This window comes from Camelus ferus, chromosome 22 (assembly GCF_009834535.1).
Source record: "Camelus ferus isolate YT-003-E chromosome 22, BCGSAC_Cfer_1.0, whole genome shotgun sequence".
NCBI classification, from domain to species: Eukaryota; Metazoa; Chordata; class Mammalia; order Artiodactyla; family Camelidae; genus Camelus; species Camelus ferus.
This window is the reverse complement of record NC_045717.1, coordinates 25,415,172-25,435,797: the sequence shown is the minus strand read 5'-3', so window position 1 is coordinate 25,435,797 and position 20,626 is coordinate 25,415,172. Positions and strand designations below refer to the sequence as shown.

At 57.2% G+C, this 20,626-nt stretch overlaps 1 protein-coding gene across 3 annotated transcripts; it reads right to left on the bottom strand.

Annotated features, from left to right (window-relative positions):
• Nucleotides 1–421: 421 nt before the first annotated feature.
• TLE2 (TLE family member 2, transcriptional corepressor) lies at nucleotides 422–19,799 on the bottom strand. 3 transcript variants are annotated; one of them, XM_032466007.1, is made up of 20 exons: nucleotides 19,478–19,799; nucleotides 19,304–19,401; nucleotides 18,889–18,952; nucleotides 18,388–18,432; nucleotides 16,093–16,155; nucleotides 13,867–13,941; nucleotides 13,482–13,665; nucleotides 13,127–13,146; nucleotides 11,986–12,093; nucleotides 11,588–11,632; nucleotides 10,877–11,026; nucleotides 9,179–9,317; nucleotides 8,223–8,383; nucleotides 7,093–7,169; nucleotides 6,052–6,301; nucleotides 5,333–5,580; nucleotides 5,048–5,195; nucleotides 3,316–3,466; nucleotides 2,280–2,381; nucleotides 422–684 (listed from the first exon to the last, which is right to left on the bottom strand). In XM_032466007.1, the coding sequence occupies exons 1-20, from the start codon at nucleotides 19,499–19,501 to the stop codon at nucleotides 653–655; spliced, it is 2,184 nt and encodes a 727-aa protein (XP_032321898.1). In that variant the 5' UTR covers nucleotides 19,502–19,799; the 3' UTR covers nucleotides 422–652. The 3 variants fall into 3 exon arrangements, with proteins under 3 accessions (XP_032321898.1, XP_032321896.1, XP_032321897.1); XM_032466005.1 differs by having other exon boundaries at nucleotides 2,280–2,356; nucleotides 19,478–19,798; XM_032466006.1 differs by having other exon boundaries at nucleotides 2,280–2,356; nucleotides 13,482–13,662; nucleotides 19,478–19,798.
• Between the last annotated feature and the right edge of the window lie 827 nt (nucleotides 19,800–20,626).

The window sequence follows — 20,626 nt, the reverse complement described above, 5'->3', positions numbered from 1 at the left end:
AGCAGGCAGTAAAGCTTTTGGGACAGGGCTGTAAAAGCTGTCTATGACTCACTGTCCCTGCTATGTTGGCCCCAGAAGCTACACTTTGATGTGAAAGCTTCCACCATCCTGGAGCCTAAGCACCTACTTGGGGTCGAGCCCCTCCTGCCACACTGATGTGAGTGAGAAATAAATGTCTATTGTTTCAGCCGAGATCTGGGGGGCCGTTTGTTACACGGCACAGCAGAAACCACATGGCCCAATACAACAGCCATTTCTCATGGTCCACCCTGCAGTATTTCATGCAGAATGAATTCCCTCAGTGTCCAGATAAGGAAAAAGAGGCTGAGAGAAAGAGAGCCACTGACCCACAGCCCCAGCACCAGAAAGTGATCTTCCCTCATAACGATGCCTAGCTCCCTAGGCCAAGACAGAAAGGCAGTTGTGATAAATACATTTATTTCCCCACAGTCCCCCTGAGCATCCGGCCCACATCCAGCAGGGGAGGATGAGACTGAGAGCTCACGGTACCACAGGCCAGGAGGCCCCTCGTGCTCGTCCCCCCAGAGTTGGGCTGGGGGTGAGGAAGAGGGTGTCTCAGTAGACCACCTCGTACACGGTGGCCTTCTTGTCCCCTGAGCCTGTCACGATGTATTTGTTATTCCCGGAGATGTCACAGCTCAGCACAGAGGACGACTCCTTGGACTGGCAAGGGGGAGAGGGAGAGAAGGGAGAATGAGGCCCAGCCAGCACCAGAAGGTCCAGGCTGCTGACCACCTGCACGACATTCAGAGGGAAGAGGCAAGGCGATTGGGGCAGTGCCTGCCCCCAAGGGTGAGCCTGTGGTCCAGGTTGGGGCCAAGACAGGATTCAGGTGGGGGAGCCCAGAGTGGGGAGCCCAGACTCTCCTAGCCGGGGAGGTGGGGGAGGGTGAAACATTTTCCAGAGAAAGGTCCTCTGGAGCTGAGCCGCTGGACAGGTGATGAGGCTCCTGGGAAGAGCAGGTTCTCTGTTCTCTGGAACAGGAGAACAACCCTTTCCTGGGAAGCTCAGAGAGGGTGTGCACCAGGCATGGGGACACACAGCAGGCTAAGGCTAGAACAGAACGACCTACACCAGCACTTGGCAAACTTTTTCTGTAAAAGATCTGATAGTAAATTTTCAAGCTTTGGCCTGAAAGCTCACCTAAGTCCAAATGAGCTCTGGCCAGTAAACCAATCTGCGTCACATTGTCTCTCTCTCTCTCTTTTTTACACAACCCTTTAACAAATGTAAAAACCACTCCATGTCCAGCAGGATGGTTATAAGAAAGACACCATAACAAGCGGCCAGGACGGGGAGACGAGAGAACCCCCCTACACTGCTGATGGGAATGGAAAGTCTGGAAAACTGCCTGCAGTTCCTCCAAAATTTAATGGTTATCAGCAGTTCCACCCTGAGATACCCTGCCCAGGAGACATGAAAACACACATCGAGCAAGGAGCTGTACATGAACAGTCACAGCAGCCAAAAGGTGGGCACAACCTCAAGTGTCCATGAGCGGACGATGGACGGGCACCACGTGGTCCACCCACACAGCACAACGCCAGCCTTACAAAGGAAGGCGATTCTGACACCTGAACCAACAGGCGTGACCCTTGAGGACGTGACGCTCAGTGACAGAGCCAGACACAGAAGGATAAGGCTTGTGTGAACCCACTCACAGGAGGTCCCTAAAGGAGTCACATCCACAGAGACAGAGAGCGGACGGTGGGGCCGGGGCTGGGGAGGCGGTGTTTCGTGGGGGCAGAGCTGCAGTTTGGGAAGATGGGAAAGTGCTGGAGACGGCGGTGGGGATGGCGGCACAACAGTGTGAGTGTGCTTAACGCCGCTGAGCTGAGCTCCTAGACCTGGTTGAGCGGGCCAATTTTATAGGCATTTTATCACAGTTAAACAAAACGGGGCAGGGCACAGCTCAGGGGTAGAGCACATGCTTAGCATGCGTGCGGTCCTGGCTTCAATCCCCTGTACCTCCTCTAAAAACAAACAAATAAGTAAACCTAATTACCTCTCCGCTAACATAAATAAATAAAAAATGCAACACATTTGAAAAAAATTTTAAAAACCCCAAAAGCCTAATTACCCCCACCAAAACCGAAACAAAACAAAAGCAGGCTGTGCCCAGGTGCGGCCCCGGGCTGACCTCCCTGCTTCAGTAGCTCCCACTGGTGGGGAGGATCTTCTGTTCAACTCCCTCCCCACATCCGGTATCCCCAGGCACCTGGCGTCCTGCCAGGGTGGGGACCTCAGTCATGAAGTACCTGGAAGATGCTGGCTCCGTAGGGCGTCCGCCAGGCATTGAGCAGGTTGTCCTTCCCGGTGCTGACGAACCACCGCCCTGGGGGTGGGAGGGAGGGTGGGGGCTTCAGGAGGGAGGGAGGGAGGGAGGGAGGGAGAGGCTAGGGCCGGGGCTGCAGGCAGAGATGGGGCAGCCTGCTCGGGCCTCTGGCCTCCTTTCCTGCACCTCCGCCCTCATCTGTGGACATGCGATGCCCCTTGGAGACCTGAGGATCCAGCCTTCCCGCCATTTTTGAGATGGTGGGACCAAGGCCCCAAAGGGCTGCAACTGACTTAAAGAAGGGGGACCCCCTCCTCAGGAGAGAGTTGCTGGATGAGAACAAGGCACCCAGTTGCACCTGAACCTCAGGTCGGCAGCATCACTGCTGCACAGGTGTGTCCCAAGTATTCCATTATTTGGGGTTTTTTTTAAGTATATGTTAAGTCATATAAAATACTTAGGAAATATTTATACTAAAAAAGGGGAGGAGAAGGAATAGCTCGGTTGCAGAGCACGTCCTTGGCACGCTCGAGGTCCTGGGTTCAATTCCCACTACCTCCATTAAAAAAATAATAATAAAACTAACTAACTAATTAATTAATTAATTAAAAGAATAAATATAAATAAATAATGAATAAATATAAATAAAAATTTAGTATATCTCGTGCAATATTTGAGATACAGTCGCACTAGCAAACTAGCTGCTTTTTAGTATACATATGCCCCACACATTTTGGGGATACACTTATGCTCATAAATTATTTGTTGCTTAGTATAAGTATGTCCCACAAAATACTTGGGAGGAGCTACACTTATGCTAGCAAATACGTGTCCTTCCGTGTATGTCCCAGGAGATACCTGGGACGTACTTACACCAAGGAACGATCTCTTGTTTATCTAAGATTCAGACTGAACCAGGCATCCTGCTCTCTGTTGTGGGTTTTCAGCTGTTGCTGTGTTTTGTGTTTTGTGCTCTGGCAGCCCTGCCCCTGCCCGGCGCCCCGCCCTGGCAGACACACCGCAGGAGGCGAACTTGAGGGAGAGCACGCAGCTCTCGTGGAGGTGGAGCTGGTATTTCTCCGGCTTTCGGACGTGCAGGATCTCCACGCTGCTGCTCTCCATGCCGACGGCCAGCCAGTCCTGGCTGGGGCAGCGGCCCAGGGAAAAGATCTGGGGGCAAAGACGGAAGAGAAAGGATTAAAAACCCCTTGGGGTGTAGTGGGTGCCCGGAGCTGCGGGGCCAGGGGGAGGGGAAAGGTCCAGCCTCTCCTGCTGCAGCCCCCACGCTGAGAGGCAGCTGGCCCTGGGCCTGGAGCTCAGCAGGCAACTGCATGTCAAATCATTAATATTAATCAGAATTACACGGAACCCCGGGGCCTCACATCCATTATCCGCTCTGGCTCTGAACGCACAACAGCTCTGGGATGGGGGGCAGAGGGGGCGGGATGGAGGGGGAGAAGCCGGTGGGGACACGAGCTGCCCCCATAGCAGATGGTGGGAGGGAAGCTGAGGCCACATCTCGCTCAAGGTCACACAACAAGTCCCTGAAAGACCAGGCCTTCCGACTCCCCGCTCAGAACTTTCCCCACGTGCCAACGCCTCTTTTTACTCTGATTGGAAAGGACCAGTGGCCCCAGCCGTCTGTATCCGACCTCAAATGGGGCACAGGGAAGAGTAAGACCCTCCCCGATCCTAAGCCTCTCCAAGTCTAACTGGTGGGTAAGACACACGTGGAAAGCACTGTAAGTTTACAGCAGTGAGAAGACTGAAGGACTGGTTTCACGTGTTCCCAGCCATACGGTAGGGTTTCTGTATAATGAAGCAGGGACCGGCAGGATGGGAGATGGAATGGAGTGGAATCACCAGCTATATATGCACCCCAGTCTGAGTTTTGGGGACAGGGGGTGGACTACTATATCCACCTGTACCCCCTGATTTCCATATCAAAGAAGGCTTCAAGCTAAGGAGAAAAGGAGGTAAAAAGAGTTTGGGAGCTAGCTCCCACCAGGCTTCAAGGAGGGGGCAAATTGGAAATGGGTTTTGAAGGATGAGTAGGAGTTTACCAGTTGGAGAAAGAAAGGGAAAGGCATGTCAGCCAGAGAGAACAATAAGTGGGGAGGTCTAGAGGTGTCACAGGGCATGTGTGACACTAGAGCATGGACGCCTTCAAGGACAGACCAAGGAGCTCACACCTCCCAAGGCAGTAGGAGACAGGATCTGGGTCCAGGGTATCTGAAGACTTGTCCTTGACTCTTTGCTCAGCCCTGAGGAGCCCCCTGATTCTGTCCAGCCCCTTTACCACATCCTTCAGCCTGGCTTCCCACAGCAGAGCGTCAACAGAGACCTCTCTGTGCCCAACGCCTCCATCAGCCTCTATGTGTACCCCGGGGTCAGGAGCTCCTCCACGGTGAGTCCACGGGGGGCGGGCAGGAGCTTTCAGTGGAGTCAGTGGGAGGAGAAACAATGGAGCAACACAAGGAGTGACAATGGACAGGGGGTGGCTTGGCAAGAGCACGTGGAAGATGATCCGAGGGTCTCAGGAACCCCTTAGGTCCTTTGTGTTTCCCTGTGTCTGTCTTTGAAGAATTAAAGAGGAAGGGCTGTAGACTGGTCTCAAGCACAAGGAAGACGGACACAGATAGCAGGTATTGGGTCCTGCCCAGCCTCGGGAAGTGGGTGCCTCCGGGGGAGAGGGAGGGAGGCTGGATTCCCAGAGCGTCTATGCCGCCTCCGCCAGACCCTGTGCCGCACCTGGGAGCTGAAGTCATGCTGCTGCAGCTGGCGGCCCTCCCGCAGGTCCCAGCAGCGCACGGTGTTGTCCAGGCCCCCAGTCCAGAGCCGAGTGCCGTAATCGGAAATGTCGATGCAGCTAGCGCCATCGGTGTGGCCCTGGAACTGCCTGGAGGGAGGAGGGCCCAAGAGTCCTTCCTGGAGTTGGTGCTGCTCCAACATCCTCCCAGGCCACTCCTCCGCTCCCACAGCACAGAGGCAGCAGGGCAGGGGCTTGCACCAGGTCACAGGGCACCTGCCACCCACCTGACCATGGTCTGGTTCTGCAGGTCCCAGACCACGATGTTGCCGTCGCTGCAGCAGGAAAAGCAGACCTTGGCATCGGGGCTGACCGCCAGGGCGTAGCAGGCGGGCGCTGAGGAGGTCAGCTCAGCCTTGATGCGAGGGGTGGGTGCTGCCAGGTCCCAGATGGACAAGGTGCTGGCCTCACCACCCACGATCAGACTCCGACCGTCTGGCAACAGCTTGCAGGAACGAATGTAGTTGTCCCGATTCTGGGAGGGGAGAGAAGCAAGGGAGTGGGGTTGCATCCCAGCCAGGCCAACAAAAGCTCAGAGGGGGCAGGGGGAGGGTGGGGGGCAGCGTGTGTGAGAGAAGGCTCCCCCGACTCCTGGTTGGCCTGTAAGCTCCGCCCCTGGCTGGTCTGTAAACCATCACCTCCTTGCCCTTAAACCACAAGCTCCACCTCTTTGGCCTATAAGCCCCGCCCTTGGTTGGCCCATAAACTCCACCCCATTGGTCAATAAGCCGCGCCCCATTGGCTCATAAGCCCCATTCCTGTTGGGTTATAAATTGTGTCCCCTGTTGGCCTACAATCTTCACGCGTGGTTGGCCTGAGTTCAGCCCCAAACTGACCAACAAGCCTCACCAAGGTTGGCCTATAAACCCCAACCACTGGCCCATAAACCCCGCCCCCTGGCCTGCAAGTCCCGCCCATGTATCGTCAGGCTCTGCCCTACACTCACCAGGCAATCGAGCTGGGCCACCGGCATCTTGGCGCCGGGCTGGCCCACATCCCACACCTTCACGCAGCCCTTGCCGCCCGTGTACACGTGCTGCGTGGAGCCGCTGATGGTGACCGCACAGACCACCTCGCCGTGAGCCAGCGTGTGCAGCTGCCGCGCGTGCCGCGGGATGCCCGCGCCCACCAGTGCATCGGATGGGAAGGGCACCGGCTGCATCTGCCCGTCCGCAGACACGTGGAAGGAGTAGGCCCTGGACGGGAGATGGGCATGACGTGAAGGGAGGGGACCGCCCTGGAGGGGGGGCGGGGACCCTCCTAACCCCCACTCTCCAGGGCAGGGAGGTGCCTTCCCCATCTGTGCCCCTATGCGTTTAGGGAAGGCACCACAGAATCAAAAGTGAGTCAGAGTGAGAAACAGGAAGGGGTCTGGCTGTGGCCTGGTGCGTGGTAAGCTAGCACTTAGCCAATGTCTGTGGAATACAGAACCCAGGAAGACGCCTTGTAAGTTCCAGGGGACGCTGGCCAATAGTAGCCACCAGCCACAGGGGCCAGTTAAAGAAATTAAAAATTTCAGTCCCTCAGTTGCAATGACCACATTTCAAGTGCTCAAAAGCCACAGATGGCTGATGGCCACCAGACCGGACAGCAGTAAGCGCAGAGCATTCCCAGCATGGCAGAAAGTCCTGCTGCTCTTGGCTCAGGGTCACTGAAGGGGGCATCCTGTGCACGGTGGGCTGCTAGGCAGCGTCCCTGGGCCCTGCCCACTGGAGGCCAGAAGCACTCGGGCGTAACAGCCAAAATGTCACCAGACATGCCAGATGTCCGAGGGGACGGGACGGTGGGGCAGGGAACAAACCTGCCGCCTGTTGAGAACCACTGGTCTAGACTTTGCTTGATACATACCTCTCTATACAGAGAGCTCCTCCAGGAGCCCCCATTATCTTCCAGAAGAGACTTTCTGGAAAGGCAGCAAGGAACCCCAAGCCCCACCCCAGAATATAAGCAGCTTAGAGGAGGCAGGGGGCCCCACCCTGGTACTCACGGCTTTCCCCCAGGGATGGTGGGCAGGGAGGAAGAGATGGATGACCCTCGGAGATGTGGGTGAGACTCAAAAGCCATCTGCCAAAAAGCCAACTGGGTGTCACAGGGCAGGTGACCCAAAGCCACATCTGCTCACTGGCCATATCCCTCTCTGTTTATCAGAGGACCCCCCCCATCTGTTTATCAGCCACTCCCCAAGAAAGCAGAGATGCCCTCCCTCTGCCCATCCCACAGGTGGGACAGCAGAGGTTTTCACATAAGGGAACTCGGAAGTCTCTGGCCAGGGAATCCTACAGCCCCAGAGTTGGAAGGATTCTGAGGAATCTTCCAATGCTCAGAACCAGGCCGGCAAACTCCAGCTCCCTGCTTGTTTTTGTAAATAAAGTTTTATTGGCACACAGACACGCCCATTCCGTTGTGTGTGGTCTGTGGTGGCTCGTGAGCTATAAAGGCAGAGTTGAGCAGTTGTGACAGAGACCAACTGGTCTGCAAAGCCAAAAATACTTACAATCTGGCCCTTTACAGAAGACATTTGCTGACCCCTGTTTTACAACTTACCCCTTGGAAGTGCCCACCCAGCCTCGGGCCTGGGGGAACTCCAGCGACAGGCGTTTTATCCCCTTGGGAGGCGTCTACACTCACTTCAGGATGGTTCACTATCGCCCAGCTGTCCCAGGACTGCCCTCTGGGGCCCACGCAGACCCCGTCTCCTCCCCCTGCCCCAGCTCAGGGGCCTCATGCCCCTCCTCCCCCTCCTCCTCATTAGAAGTCACTGCCAGTCCTCTCCCTGGGCTACACTTCCTCCACAATCTACCAGAATCTCATAGTCCCTTAAAACTCAGGGCAAACAACTGTACACCATCTGCTAGGAGGCTGAAGGCTGGGGCTCTCTGCTCCTCTTAATGCCACATAATTACAGTGGCTTTTCCCACAATCACAGGTGCTTATTTGTATTAAGCTTGTGGGTCTACTGAGACCCTCAGATCGTCTTCCCACATGCACGTATCAAGCCCGGACTCCCCTCCCTTGCCCTATTCCCTTGTCTCTCTGTATGTAACTGGCTGCTTCTCCCAGCCCCCAGCCCCTGGGCCCTGCTGACACCTCCTGGCATCTCTCACCCTGAGGACTCACCATGGGGGAGCGTCCGTATACCACAGAGCCGCTGACCTGGGGGGACAGGTGGAGGCTAACATAGGAGCTGGGCACAGAGAGGTCCCCATTAAGGGCACTGTGGGAGCCCAGGCTGAAAGACGTGGTGAAAGGACTGGACAGGGTCAGGGGGCTCCTCAGTGCTGAGCAAGAAGAGACAGAGACAGGTCTTCAGGTATGCTGGACTCAGATCCTGCCTTCCACTGCCTAGGGGAGCTCTGGGGCTCTCACGCTCTGGCCTAGCATCACCATACCCCGTCCCATCTCCAGACATTTGAATATGCTGTTCCCTCTGGCTGACATGCCCTTCCCTTTCTTTCTTCAGTTGCTGAACTCCTATTCATCCTTCAAAAATCTAGAATCAATGTCCAGCAACATCTCAGGAACATCCTTGAGCTTCCCCACTCCACCCCTAGCCTCCAATCTTGCCCATCTTGGGTGGCTCCCTCTACCCCAGCCCTGATCACACAGGGCTAGGACTTCTGGGGTCTGTTCCCACCCCCCCCCCCGACCTGGGAGCTTCTTGAAGCAAGTTCCCAGGCTGATTTCTTTCTGGAACCAGCATAGAGCCAGGAGGTAAGACGGAAAAGAAGAACGCTGTCATCCCCAAATTAATAATGCGGGAAACTGAGGCTCAGAGAGGTCAGCTCACTTGCCCAAGGCCACACAGCTGGCGAATGCCCAAAGCTGGCCTCAAACCTGAGACTGTCTAACTGGTCTTCCCAGGGCACTGGGCCAAAGCCCCCACGTAAGTCACTTCTCCATCTCTGGGCCTCAGTGTCCCCCCATCCCTGCACCTCGTTGAGGCAAGACAACGAGGAAACTGACACCCAGAGCGAGGCAGCAGCTAGCTCAGAGTCATGGAAACAGCAGGGCAGTGCCAGGGCCAGAGCACCCCCTGCCACCTACCATTTTCTACAGCACCCCCAGGCACTCACCAATACTGTCCGTGGAAGGCGCTGGCTTGGCCGCGAGCTGGCGGAGGTGACTGGTGGAGCTGGGCCCAGGGGTGGATGCGTCCTGGGGCGGGGAGGACTCACAGGACTTGGAGGCAGGGGTGCTGGCAGGAAGATCGTTCTGGGGAGAAAGGGCAGGACTGAATGCCCCCAGGCACCTGGCGCCTTGCAGCCCACAGATCCTGGCAGAAGGTGGGTGGGAGAAGGGAGCAGGCACACCTGGGGTAGGCCCAGGCTCCCGGGAGGGGTCTGCACGCCTCCCCCCTCAGGCGCAACCTCTCCCCAGGGAATGGGCCCCACAGCAGAGCACAGGGCTCGCGTGAGCATCTGCACACTTGGGATACCAGGTGGACACCTGACCATCTGCCCAAGGGGTGCACACACAGGAACCAATGCAATCTGTTGCAAGAACCACGCACGCACGTGCGCGCGCGCGCGTGTGTGTGAGATAAAGTATCCGGTGCAGCTATAGATCAGGAATGCAGTAGACATTCCTACGTCTGGGGTAAGGTGCCCACAGGGGCCAGGGCACACCCTGCAGGCAGTGGGGATCACAAGAGAAGGTGATAGACAAAGTCAGAGGCTGTCAGATCCTTTATGGCCAAGGAACCAACTTTGTGATGGGTCCTTGAAGTAGGAGAACGCCGTGTGCTCCCAGACGAAAGACCAGCACCCTTGCTCCCCACAAGGAGGGGTGCCCCCCACCGCTGTCCCTCTCCTCAGGGACCCTTGAAGAGAGGGGAAGCCAGACCACCATGTAGGAACAAGCTCTGTGTCTGTGGCGTTCTGCCATCACTTCCTTTGCCTTTCAAGAAACTTCACATCCTCGTCTTGTGTGGGCTGCTGTCTCCCCTGGGCACAATCACATGTTCTGTGACAGCCACACTTGCACACCCACGAGAGGGGGTGGATGGGGCCAACGTGTGGACAGAGGGACCTACCAGGGGCTTCTCTGTTAGAACAGCACTGCCCCTCCCACTCTGTGTCTCCTTGGAGTGGGAGGAGGGCACAGGAGATGCATTGGGAGCCCCAACCTAGACAGTTGCCATGACAACCTGCTGGGAGGGGAGGCCTAGAAACCGACCACAGTCTCCCTGGTAAGTGCAGGGCAGGGGTCTGGGGAAGGTTTCAGGGGAGGGATAAACAGAGATGAATTGCGAATTCTCTTAGGTGATCCCTACATACACCTGCCATTAAACGTCAGGATGTGCAAGGAGAAGTTGTTCCAATATTAATCATCTTTCCTTGCACGGACGTCTCCAGTCAGGGCTGGCATGTCCCCCATCATCTCTCAAAGGCCTTAACACCCACCCCCAGGGCTGGAGTCTGCCTGGCTGAGTTGCCAGTTCTCTAGTTTTACTGTGTTTATTTCCACCGGATTTCCTATTTATTGCAAGATCCTTGTTTCCCACATCAGATGGTGAGCTGTCTTTTAATATTATTTGCAAAGTTGCCTTTCCATATTTATGGAGGTTCAATTGAGTGAGTCCACTTAGGAAAAATTACCTGAATGAAGCAGAGGTGGTTTTTAGGAAGGCAGCAAAATAATCACGAAGGGAGTGCTAGGCCACACCAGCCTTGCCCATTTCTCATCGCTCCACGTCTAGTGTGGTAGCATCTGTTTCCAGATCTCCAGGATGAATAAAATGAGTTTCAAGGCCCCCCGCCCCCACTCCTTACCAGGATGAGCTCCTTGGCTCTGGGGAGAGGTGAGCCAAGGCTGGAGGCCAAGGAGGCCGGACTGTCCACGAGGTCTCGACGGGCAGGGAGACAGATGGGTGCCTTTCCACACGGGGTGGTAGCTGGGCTGGGGGGCTCGGAGGGCTGGTCCTGGGTTTGGGGAGGTGATGAGGAGTGGGGGTGAAGTGGGGGAGGGGAGGTCCTCCCTATACACCTCCCGTGTCCCACCCCACTGCTATGCTGGGCGCAGGCCCCACGTTGGGACGATTACAAAACCTCCCTGTGCATCAGGGGACCCATCCGTGAAACGTGGTAACGACAGGAGCTGCTCCACAAGCGCCCACAGCAATGGCTACATGTGGGCTGGGCTTCCTTGCCCGCACTGAGCAGCTGGGGAAAAGTGAGGTCGGGGAGGGGGCTTCACGCCCCCAGAGTCACACAGTGAGTCCCCCTCCTGGGTTCTCTGGGGCTCCTCTTCCCCACCTGTGCTCCGGAGAGGGCGTCAGCCTGGGGTGTCCAGGTTTCCCTACTTCCCCTGGCCCCACGCCATCCGCATCCCAGCCATCCCAGAGAGGGGGACACCAGGACCCCACGCCCTCTGGGCCCCCCAACACCCCAGAGAGCCCACTGCCTGCTCTGGGCCCCAACCTCTGAGTTCCCTGACTCCTGGTCCCAGAGGTCAGAGCAGGAGGCAGCTGGACCCCGACTCACCTCGTCCACCACCAGGTTGTAATCACTCTTGTCCTCGTCACTCTCCTGGGGGGGACACAGGAGGGAGAGCTCACCCTGGGTGCGCCCCCTTGCCTCCATGCCCCCGGCACCTCCTCAGGAGGGTTTGGTTAGGATCCTGGGGCTTGGTTCATTCGCTCAGCACAAGGGAAGCTTGGGTGCGGGGGTCTCTCATGGAGGACGGAGGGGATGGAGCAGAGTGCCCAAGAGGTGCCCCATGGCCTCAGTTTACTCCTCTGTGCAGTGCGGGGAGAGCCAGAGACCAGAGACCAGGAGGCAGCCTCACCTCCTTCCCAGCTGTTGCCCCACAGGGCCAATCAGCCTCTAAGGTTTGTCCATCTCGCTACCCCACCCCCAGTCCGCGTGTGCCCCCGACTCACGTAAGGTCCTGACAGGTCCTTCTCCTCAGCTCTCTGCTTTCCATTGCCCCCGGGGCCACTGGGTCGCTCCTCTTCCACCACACTCTCTGGGGGTGAGGGGGATGCACTCTGCAGAGACACAGGGGCCAGGCAGGGGAAAGGGTCGGAACCCTGGGCCCCCAGACCGTGTCCTGGCCTGGCCCAAACCGAGGGTCCCCATCACCATTATTAGGCTCTGTGCCTCAAGCTTCCCATCTGGGAAATGGGACCTTCCCAGGGCAGACTCGCCATGGTTGCGACAACCACAAATCTCCCCACAGACATCACCTCCCTTCCCTGGGGGTCACCAGAGATGAGCTCTGACTGGAATACGCGTTAGGATCTTGGAGACTTGGGACCATGAAAAGGATGGAAGAGATCCCATGAAGAGTTTTTTATGCTGATTACAGATTGAAATGTTTTACATACATTCTGTTAAGTAAAATAACGCTATTGAAATTCATTTCACCCACTTAACTTTTTTACTGTGGCTACTAGAAAAATTTCAGTGATGTTCACACAAAGTGAAACGTGATTGAAACTGCGTAGACACACACACACACACACACACACACACACGAGTGCATGTGAAACCCTGAAGTGGGAATAAAGTCTGTGGGTTGCACCCAGGTTGGTTTCCTGGCTTCGATACTGCACTTTAGTTTCGCAAGATGTTATAATTGGGGGAAGCTGGGTGAGGGGTGCATGGGACCCCCATACATTTCTTGGCAACCTTCTGTGAACCTGTAATGACTCCAAAATAAAAACAATTTCAAAAAAAAAAATCCCTACAGGGCTCACGTGATATTTCTATTGGGCAGTGCTCTCGTCAATAACATGGAGTGGAGGAGGGATAAATTAATGATGGAAGGATGGACAGGATGCTACCCAGGCATGTATTCATTCATTCAATTGCAAAAATTGCTCAAGAAAGAAAATTTTAAATAAATAAAACCCTAGTATGCTGAGCATCCCCCCTCCCCCACAAAAGGCTGCGGGCAGCACAGTGTGAAAGCAGGGGTGGGGGTCTCCCCGTGAGCGCAGAAGCCGCTTCAGCCACAGTGGAGTGGCTACAAGGCAAGTGCGAGACAAGAGGGTAAGTTCCCAGGGCCCTGCAACTTACCCTGCTCGGGGCTCTCTCCACTGGCGTGGGGGTGAGGTCAAGAGAGAGATGGGAAGGAAAGAGGCATTTGTATTGCATGGTGCCAGAGCATAGCCCCCTACGGGGCATAAAGCCCCCTTCCCAGCTCAGAACCCCCACTTTTCCTTCCAGTGCCCTTGCAAGGAGTGGACCATCCCTTCCTTGCACCATTCAGATAGATGCCCAGAGATGAGTGATAATTTGCCCAAGGACACACAGCGCAGTGGGAGCCTGTGGCCCCCTCCCTCCCTCACACTGAGATGAGTTGGGTGGCCCTCTCCAGGCACCCCCTCTCCCCCGTGCCCCCAGCCACAGCTGCCCAGTGCCGCCCACTCACCTCTGGACCCTTCGGCCTCCACGCCTGCCCGGTCCTCCTTGGTGACCGCGGCCAGCTGAGCCTGGGCAGCCAGGGCTCCGGACAGGGCCAGCAGCCCCGTGGCACTGCCGCCCACCAGCCCCGCCGGGCGAGGGGTGAGGGGCACAGGGGGGGTGTGGTGGGACAGTGGCTGGAGCTGCTGCTGCTGGAGAGGAGGGGGGTGGGCCAGGGGCAGATGGGGGCCCCCGGCAATGTCCCCCCCAGAGGCTGCGGCGAGCGGCGAGCGGGACAGGGTCCAGGCAGCGGGGGTGCCCTCAGGTCTCCGGGGTGGCCAGAGCCCAGGCCAGCCACCCACCTGGCACGCCCAGTGTCACCACCCACGGTGGGGTAGGGCCGGAAGACTCACCCCGATGAGGCTGTTCAGCTCCCCCACGGTCACCTGCTTGGCCCGCTCCACGGCCTGCAGCACCTGCTGCTGGTGCTGGGGGCGGGGGCGGGGGGGGGGCGGCGCGCTCAGGGGAGCCCCTCGTCCGCTTGGCGCCCCTGCCTCCCGGCCACTGCCCTGCTCCTCTCCCACCAGTGCTCACTATTTCTATTTTCTGTCTCCCCTCCCTTTTAAAATCGTGAAACAAACACATAGACAAAGAAACAAAGCATTCAAGTGCAGTTAAACCCGATCATTACAAATCAGGGTCCACCCCCGCCTGGCACTGCTGACATGGGGCGGGGTCCTCCTCCGTAGCAGGCCATTCAGGGGGACTGTGGCGCCTCCCTGGCCCCGACTCCAACCAAGCCAGGCACCCTGCCCCGTGAGTCGTAACGACCACAAACGTTCCCAACGTCACCCAGTGTCCCCTGGGAGCAGAGTCACCACCCCAGGAAAGAACCACAGTATAAATCAGTGCCATGTGCCAAAGACCCAGGTCAAAAAATACAAACTGGCAGCCTCTGGAGGCAGGTGCACCCCGCCCTCACCGCACCCTCCTTCCGCCTCCCCCGCCTCCAGGGGTAGGATGTCCCCTAGGGCGCTGCTGGATGCTGAAGCCACATGTGGCTACTGAGGACTTGAAATGTGGCTGGTGCAACGGTGCACCGGAATGCTTTGTTTAATTTAATTTAAATCAATACAAATTTAAATATAAATTTAACATCCTACATTTAAAAAGAAATATACCTTCAAACGTAAATGGCCACACCGGGCTGGCCGCTCCTGTGTCTGCTCTAAGGCCCCTGCTGTCCCTGCACTCCCAATGACAGGGGTTTGGGCTGTTCCCACTGAGGACGTGCCGGGATGCTGGCCCGGCCCTCCTGTACGGGGCCACCTGGGACAGTGTGTCTAGGCCAGGGGTTTGGACATTTTTTCCACAAAGGGCCAGAGATTACGTATGTTTAGCTTTGCTGGCCAGAGGGTCTCTGTTGAAACTCCTCAACTCTACCACTTTCTTGGGAAAGCTGCTGGTGACAATCTGGACATGGATGGGCCTGGCTGTGTGCCAATAAAACTTTATTTAAAAAAGCAGGTGGTGGGCTGGAGATCTGGCCCCGGGGCTGTAGTTTGCTAACTCCTGGTCTAGAAAGATGGAATTTGCCAGGGCACGCATGTGTCTTCATTTACTCCTTTTAAAGCCTCTGCACCCTATTTCCTGTAGCTTTTGCCTTTGTCTCTCTGGGCCACCTGGTCCCCACCCTGGGCTTCGGACACCATCTCTAAGTCTGAGTCCAGACGGGACCTCCCTCCATCCCAACAGCCCAGAAACCCCGGATTCCATGGGGTCCAAACCAAGATGAGTACTTTTTTGGTCCCCAGCACAATGAGGGCCCCCTGCGTATCCACCCTGTGGGAGAATCTGTCTGCTTGTCTCTCTGGAGATAGAACATTCCAGACAGAAGCAGGAACAGGGGGTGCAGAGGTCCTGCAGTTTGGGGCATTCTTCTAAGGGCTAACTTTATTTTTCAAGTTTCAAAGAAGTGCTCACACTCTATGGTTTTATCTGCCCTAGCTCCACCTTTTTATATTATTGTGGTTACAAATACATAAGTTACCCTTTTAACCATTTCTAAGTGCACCGCTCAGTGGCATTTAGCACACTCACACTGTTGTGCAGCCATCCCCACTATCCATCTCAGAACTGTCTCGTCTTCCCAAACTGAAACTCTGCCCCCATGAAACACTCATGCCCCCTCCCCTCCCCCAGGACCTGGACCCACTATCTACTTCCTGTCTCTGTAAATCTGAGTCCTCTGGGGACCTCCTGTGAGTGGAATCACAGTATTTGTCCTTTCCTGGCTGGCTTATTTCACTCAGCATCATGTAGGCACTGAGTACTAAGGACTGACTTTTATTGGATGTTTACTAAGCACCCAGCATCAGATACCACCTGGTAAGTATCAACTCTTCTAAACTTCATGACAGAGGCACAGAGAGGGCAAGCACTAGTCCACTGCCACACAGCCAGGATTTGGCCTGAGGCAGCCAGGCTGCAAGCTTGAGCCTCCTTCTCCCCCTCAGCCAACACCTTCCTTCATCCCTAGAGCCCTGCCCCAGCCAGTGCTCAGGCCCCCAGGCCACCCAGCAGAACCAGTGCCTGCAGCATCCAACCAGCTCCCCTTCCCCTCCCCGAAGCCCACTCACCTCCTGTGTCAGGAAGGGGATGATCTGAGCACAGATACCACTGAGGCGCTTCACAATCTCAGCCTGGCAAGAAGAAATCAGGAGGAGGCTTGGCGGGGGAAGGCTCTCAATCCAGAACCTCGACTCCAGGGCATAACCCTTTGCATAAGCCTTTGCAAAGCTTGGGGTGGTGGTGGTGGGGCTGTCACCGCAGGTGCAGGTGTGTGGCATGGGCCTCGGGACAGACTGAGAGCCTGGTGAGGAGGCCCTCCACCTGATGTCCAGGGCAGCCTTGAGCCAGAAGACCAGGACAGGTACATTGCCTGCCAGACCCGCTTAACAGAGATGCCCAACTCAGACTGCAACCCCGAGGAGCTTTGAGTTCGGCATAAACAGAGGAAGTTGGGCCTCCACCTGGAGTCCCAGGTTCGAGCCCTGGCTGGGCCCAGGGCTCTCTGGGGCAAGGGCCCTCTCTGGGTCTCACCTGCGCCTTGGGGCTGTAAGCAGGGGGAGACCCGGTGCAACACACTCAGGGTGTGATGCTGTGATATAAGAGAAACATGTTTGGTGTTTGCCTCAGTTCCTAGCACTGAGCTCCTAAAACCCTAGGGTTTCTGAGTAGCAGGGGCGAGGGGAGGGAGCACCTTGTGTTACTCGCAATAAGCCCCTATCACCCACACCTGAGGTTACTAAGAGGGCTGGAACTTCCAGTCCCATCCCTGATCTCCAGGGAGGGGAGCGGGGCTAGAGGTTGAGTTAATTGCCAATGGTCAGTGTGAAATCAATAGTGCCTGTGTAATGAAGCTTCCCTAAAAATCCCTAATCAAGTGCTTCCGAGAGCTTCCGGTGGTGGTGGACACGTGGAGGAGCACACGTGGAGAAGCGGGGAGGCGGCGCCCGCCCCAAACCTCACTCCCTACCTGCCCTCTGTATCCCTTCTCTCGGGCTGTTCCTGAGTTATATCCTTTATAATAAAAGAGTAATCCTAAGTAAGAGCTTTCCCGAGTTCTGTGAACCATTCTGGCAAATTATCAGCCTGAGGAGTGGGTCATGGGAGCCCTGATTTATATCCAGTTGGTCAGAAGCCTGGACTTGCGCCTGGCATCTGAAGTGAGGGCAGTCCCCCGGGGCCGATCCCTGACCCTGTGCCATCTGCGCTGACTCTGGGGAGTGTGTTGGAACCCAGCTGGTGTCAGGTGGAGAAGTGGTTGGTGTGTGGCAAATCCACACATCTGGTGTCAGAAGGATGGAGGGTAGGATGGAAGCAGCGTGGCTCTACTTGAAGATTTCATCCAGGACCCGGGCTGGGCAGGGGTGCCCCACAGAGGCTGAACAGAGGGGAAGTCTGTGGGTGGGGAAGGGGGTGTTTTGTCAGCCTGTGCTTCGCCTCTGCCTGAGTTACAGGGGTGCTGTATGCAGTGTGCGTCTGGGTAGGGTGTGTCTCCCATCCGCTACCAGGAGGGTAGACCCAGGCTCCCAGGGCCAGGGCCCTCCCCCAGGCCCTCCACCCCACCAGGGGGTCTATTTCATGCACCCATGAGACCACACTATGCTCCAGGCAGACCAGCCCCCTCACACCCACATCAGACCCAGGAGACCCAAAGAAGCATGCCAGGGCAGGCGCCCCCAAGCACTCCCAGTCCACCCCCACTTCTTCCCACCCGCCAGGAAGCCCTGACCCTAGGCTCTGTCCATCTACTCTAACATCCTGATGGACTGAATCCGAGATTCCATCAACCTCAGAATCTCGGGGTCCCTCTCATCCCCTTAGAAGCCGTCTCGAGGTCAGTCTCAGGATCTGGGGGTTAATCTTGGACAATGGGAATCAATTTCAGAACCTTCAGGTCTAACTCAGAACCTTGCGATCATACTCAGAGGCTGAGGACAGTCTCAGAACCTCAGATCATTATGGTTAATCTCAGAACCTTCAAAACAGTGACAGAACCTTGGGGTCCATCTCAGACCCTCAGGAGCCATCTCCAATGTCAGATGGAAAGAAACCACTAAGACTGTCTGTCTGGACCCCTCCTGGGACAGAAGTCCCTTTTGGCCTGGCCTGGCTGTTGACCTCTGCTACGAGCCTTCCTTGAAGGGGATGCTTGGCCCTGGCCCTGGCCCACCACTCGCCTTTCTGCTGGACAAGGTCTCCAGAAGTCCATTTCTTTTCATGAAGCTGAAATCTGGCCCCCTGGTCCCAGAGATTTCAGGTTAAGAACCCTGTTCCCTGGGTCTGGGACTGTCAGAGCACTGGGTCCAACTCACAGCTTCCAGATGTCCCCCTTCCCCTACTGGACGCCTTTACCCCCACACAGTTACCTGCTTGTGCATTTCAATGTTGAGTCCGTAGGACATCTCATAGTACTGCAAAGGAAAAGTCCAGCAATGTCCACTGTGCCGATGGATGTCTGGCTGGGCTGGGTGACCCTAGGTCTTTCAACAGCTCCCAGGCTTGGGGGAAGGGTCAGAGCAGGACCCAGAGCCTCCCAGCCCCATGGGGGCCCAGAGGGGGAGCTCCAAACAGCAAGCAGAACCCCCTCCACTCTCCCCAGGCCAGGAAGAGGGGAACAGGTAGGCAGTGCCCAGAGACCCTGGCCCCTTAGGGATGCTGGTCAGGAGAGTGAGCATCCTTATCTCATTGTTCTTAAGGTCAGGGAGGGCCCTGGAGAGAGCTTGGAATCCCAACCAGCCCACTTTACAGATGAGAGAAAGTGAGGACCAGAGTGGTCCAGGAGTCGGGATTCACACCCTGGGTGTTTCCACTCACAGCCCAGCACTCCTTGCCACTACCCCAACCCTGGTCTGATAACCCCTCCTCACCATGACATAATGTCGCTGCATTTCCGTCTTCTCACTTGCCAACTTCTCACACTCCAGCTTGAGGCTGGGAAGGAGAGAGGGCATGGAGATCCCACACTCCTTGTCCCCCAGCAGAGACACCCACCCTCCGGGGTCCCCTTCTGGGCCAGTTTCCAAAGTGACGGGATAGATTCTCCCCTTCCCCACTTCCTCACCCGCTCCCAGTCCCTCCTCACCCCTTCCCAGGCTCAAAATATCCCAGCGCTGGACAGTGCGTTCACATCACCTGCACTTCCTCCCAGAAGTCCTCCCGCGCCCCTGGAGGCCCCTTCCTCCTCCCAGCACGCTGGAGACCCCGCCCCCTCCCCGGGCTCCCAGGTGAGCCCCCAGGTGAGCTGCCAGGTCCCGTGGGGCGGGGCGCCCCCGCCCCCCTCACCTGTGGTACTGAGCCTGAAGAAACTGGAATTCCTCTTTGATACGGTCGCAGATCTCCAAGATCGAGAACTTGAAGGGCTGGCCGGACTGAAGCGGGGCCTGGGGTGGACCCCGGGGTCTGAGTTTCCCGGACGCCCCGCGGCCCCCACCCGCCGCAGCCCGGGCCCCCACTCACCGGGTGCCTTCCCTGGGGGTACATCCTGCCGATCCGGGAGGCCCCCCCACGCCGCCGGAGCTTGACGATACGGGGGGGGGCCGAGGCGGCGGCGGGGTGGGGGAGAGGCTGGGGTGGGGGGCTGCCCGAGAAAGAAGGGGGCAGGCGGCGTGGGGCAGGGGACCCTGGAGTCCCCCGCCCCTCGAGAGAGCGCGCGGGGTCGCGGGGACCGAGGGGTGCCGAGGCCCCCGCCGGGCGGCGATGGGGGCGCGCGGCGGGCGCAGAAGGTCGGGCGAGCCGCGGCCGGTTTCAGAGGCGCGGGCGGCGGGCCCCGCGCGGAGCCGCCTCCCTCCGGCGGGGCTCGGCCGGGAGCCGCGGGCAGAGCCGCCTTAAGGTGGCGCCGCCGCCCCCGGTCCGCCCGCACCTCGCGCCCTGGCGACCGCGGCCGCCGGCCCGGGACCACCCCCTCCCTCCCTCCCTCCCCCCGGGAACCAGCGGGGAAACTGAGGCTCGCGTTCTGCCCTGCAAACATCGCCCCCCCCAATTCCCCGAGGGCCCAAGAGAGAAAAGCCCGAAAACAAATACCTAGTGGGCCGCTGTGGGGAGTAGTTTGGTGGGGAGGGGGGCAGCTGGGGGCCAGAAATGGCTTTTCTGAGAAAGTGGGCTCAGACTTAAGGATCAGGAAGAAGCAGGGAAACCTGCCGGCAGCCAAAAGGGACCCCGGGGGAGAAACGGAGCTGGGGGCGGAGCTAGGGGGCAGAGCCGGTCCCTCACCCTCTTTGGGCCTAGGGAGAGGCGGGAGTTGGGGGGGGGAGCAGTTTTAAATGACATGGCACCTGAACAGCCCTCAGCCTGGCCAGGCACAGAGTAAACTCCCAGAGATGGGAGTTGAGGTCTCTCTGATTGCCACCACGATTGCTACCACCAGCAGACTGGGGTGTCTCTCCTCTCAGACTATGGGCTCTTCGAAGGCAGAGTTCCCACTGAGATTGGGAACAAATCTCTGCCATCAGACTGAGGTCTCGCTGAGGGCAGGGGCTCCATCTCCCACCACAGACCACCCCTCATTCTCACTTGGGAGGTGGGACCTTCTTATTCCCATTTGCGTATAAGAAACTTCAGGGTCATTTGTTAAGTCAATCAACAAACACATATTGAGAGCCTACGGTG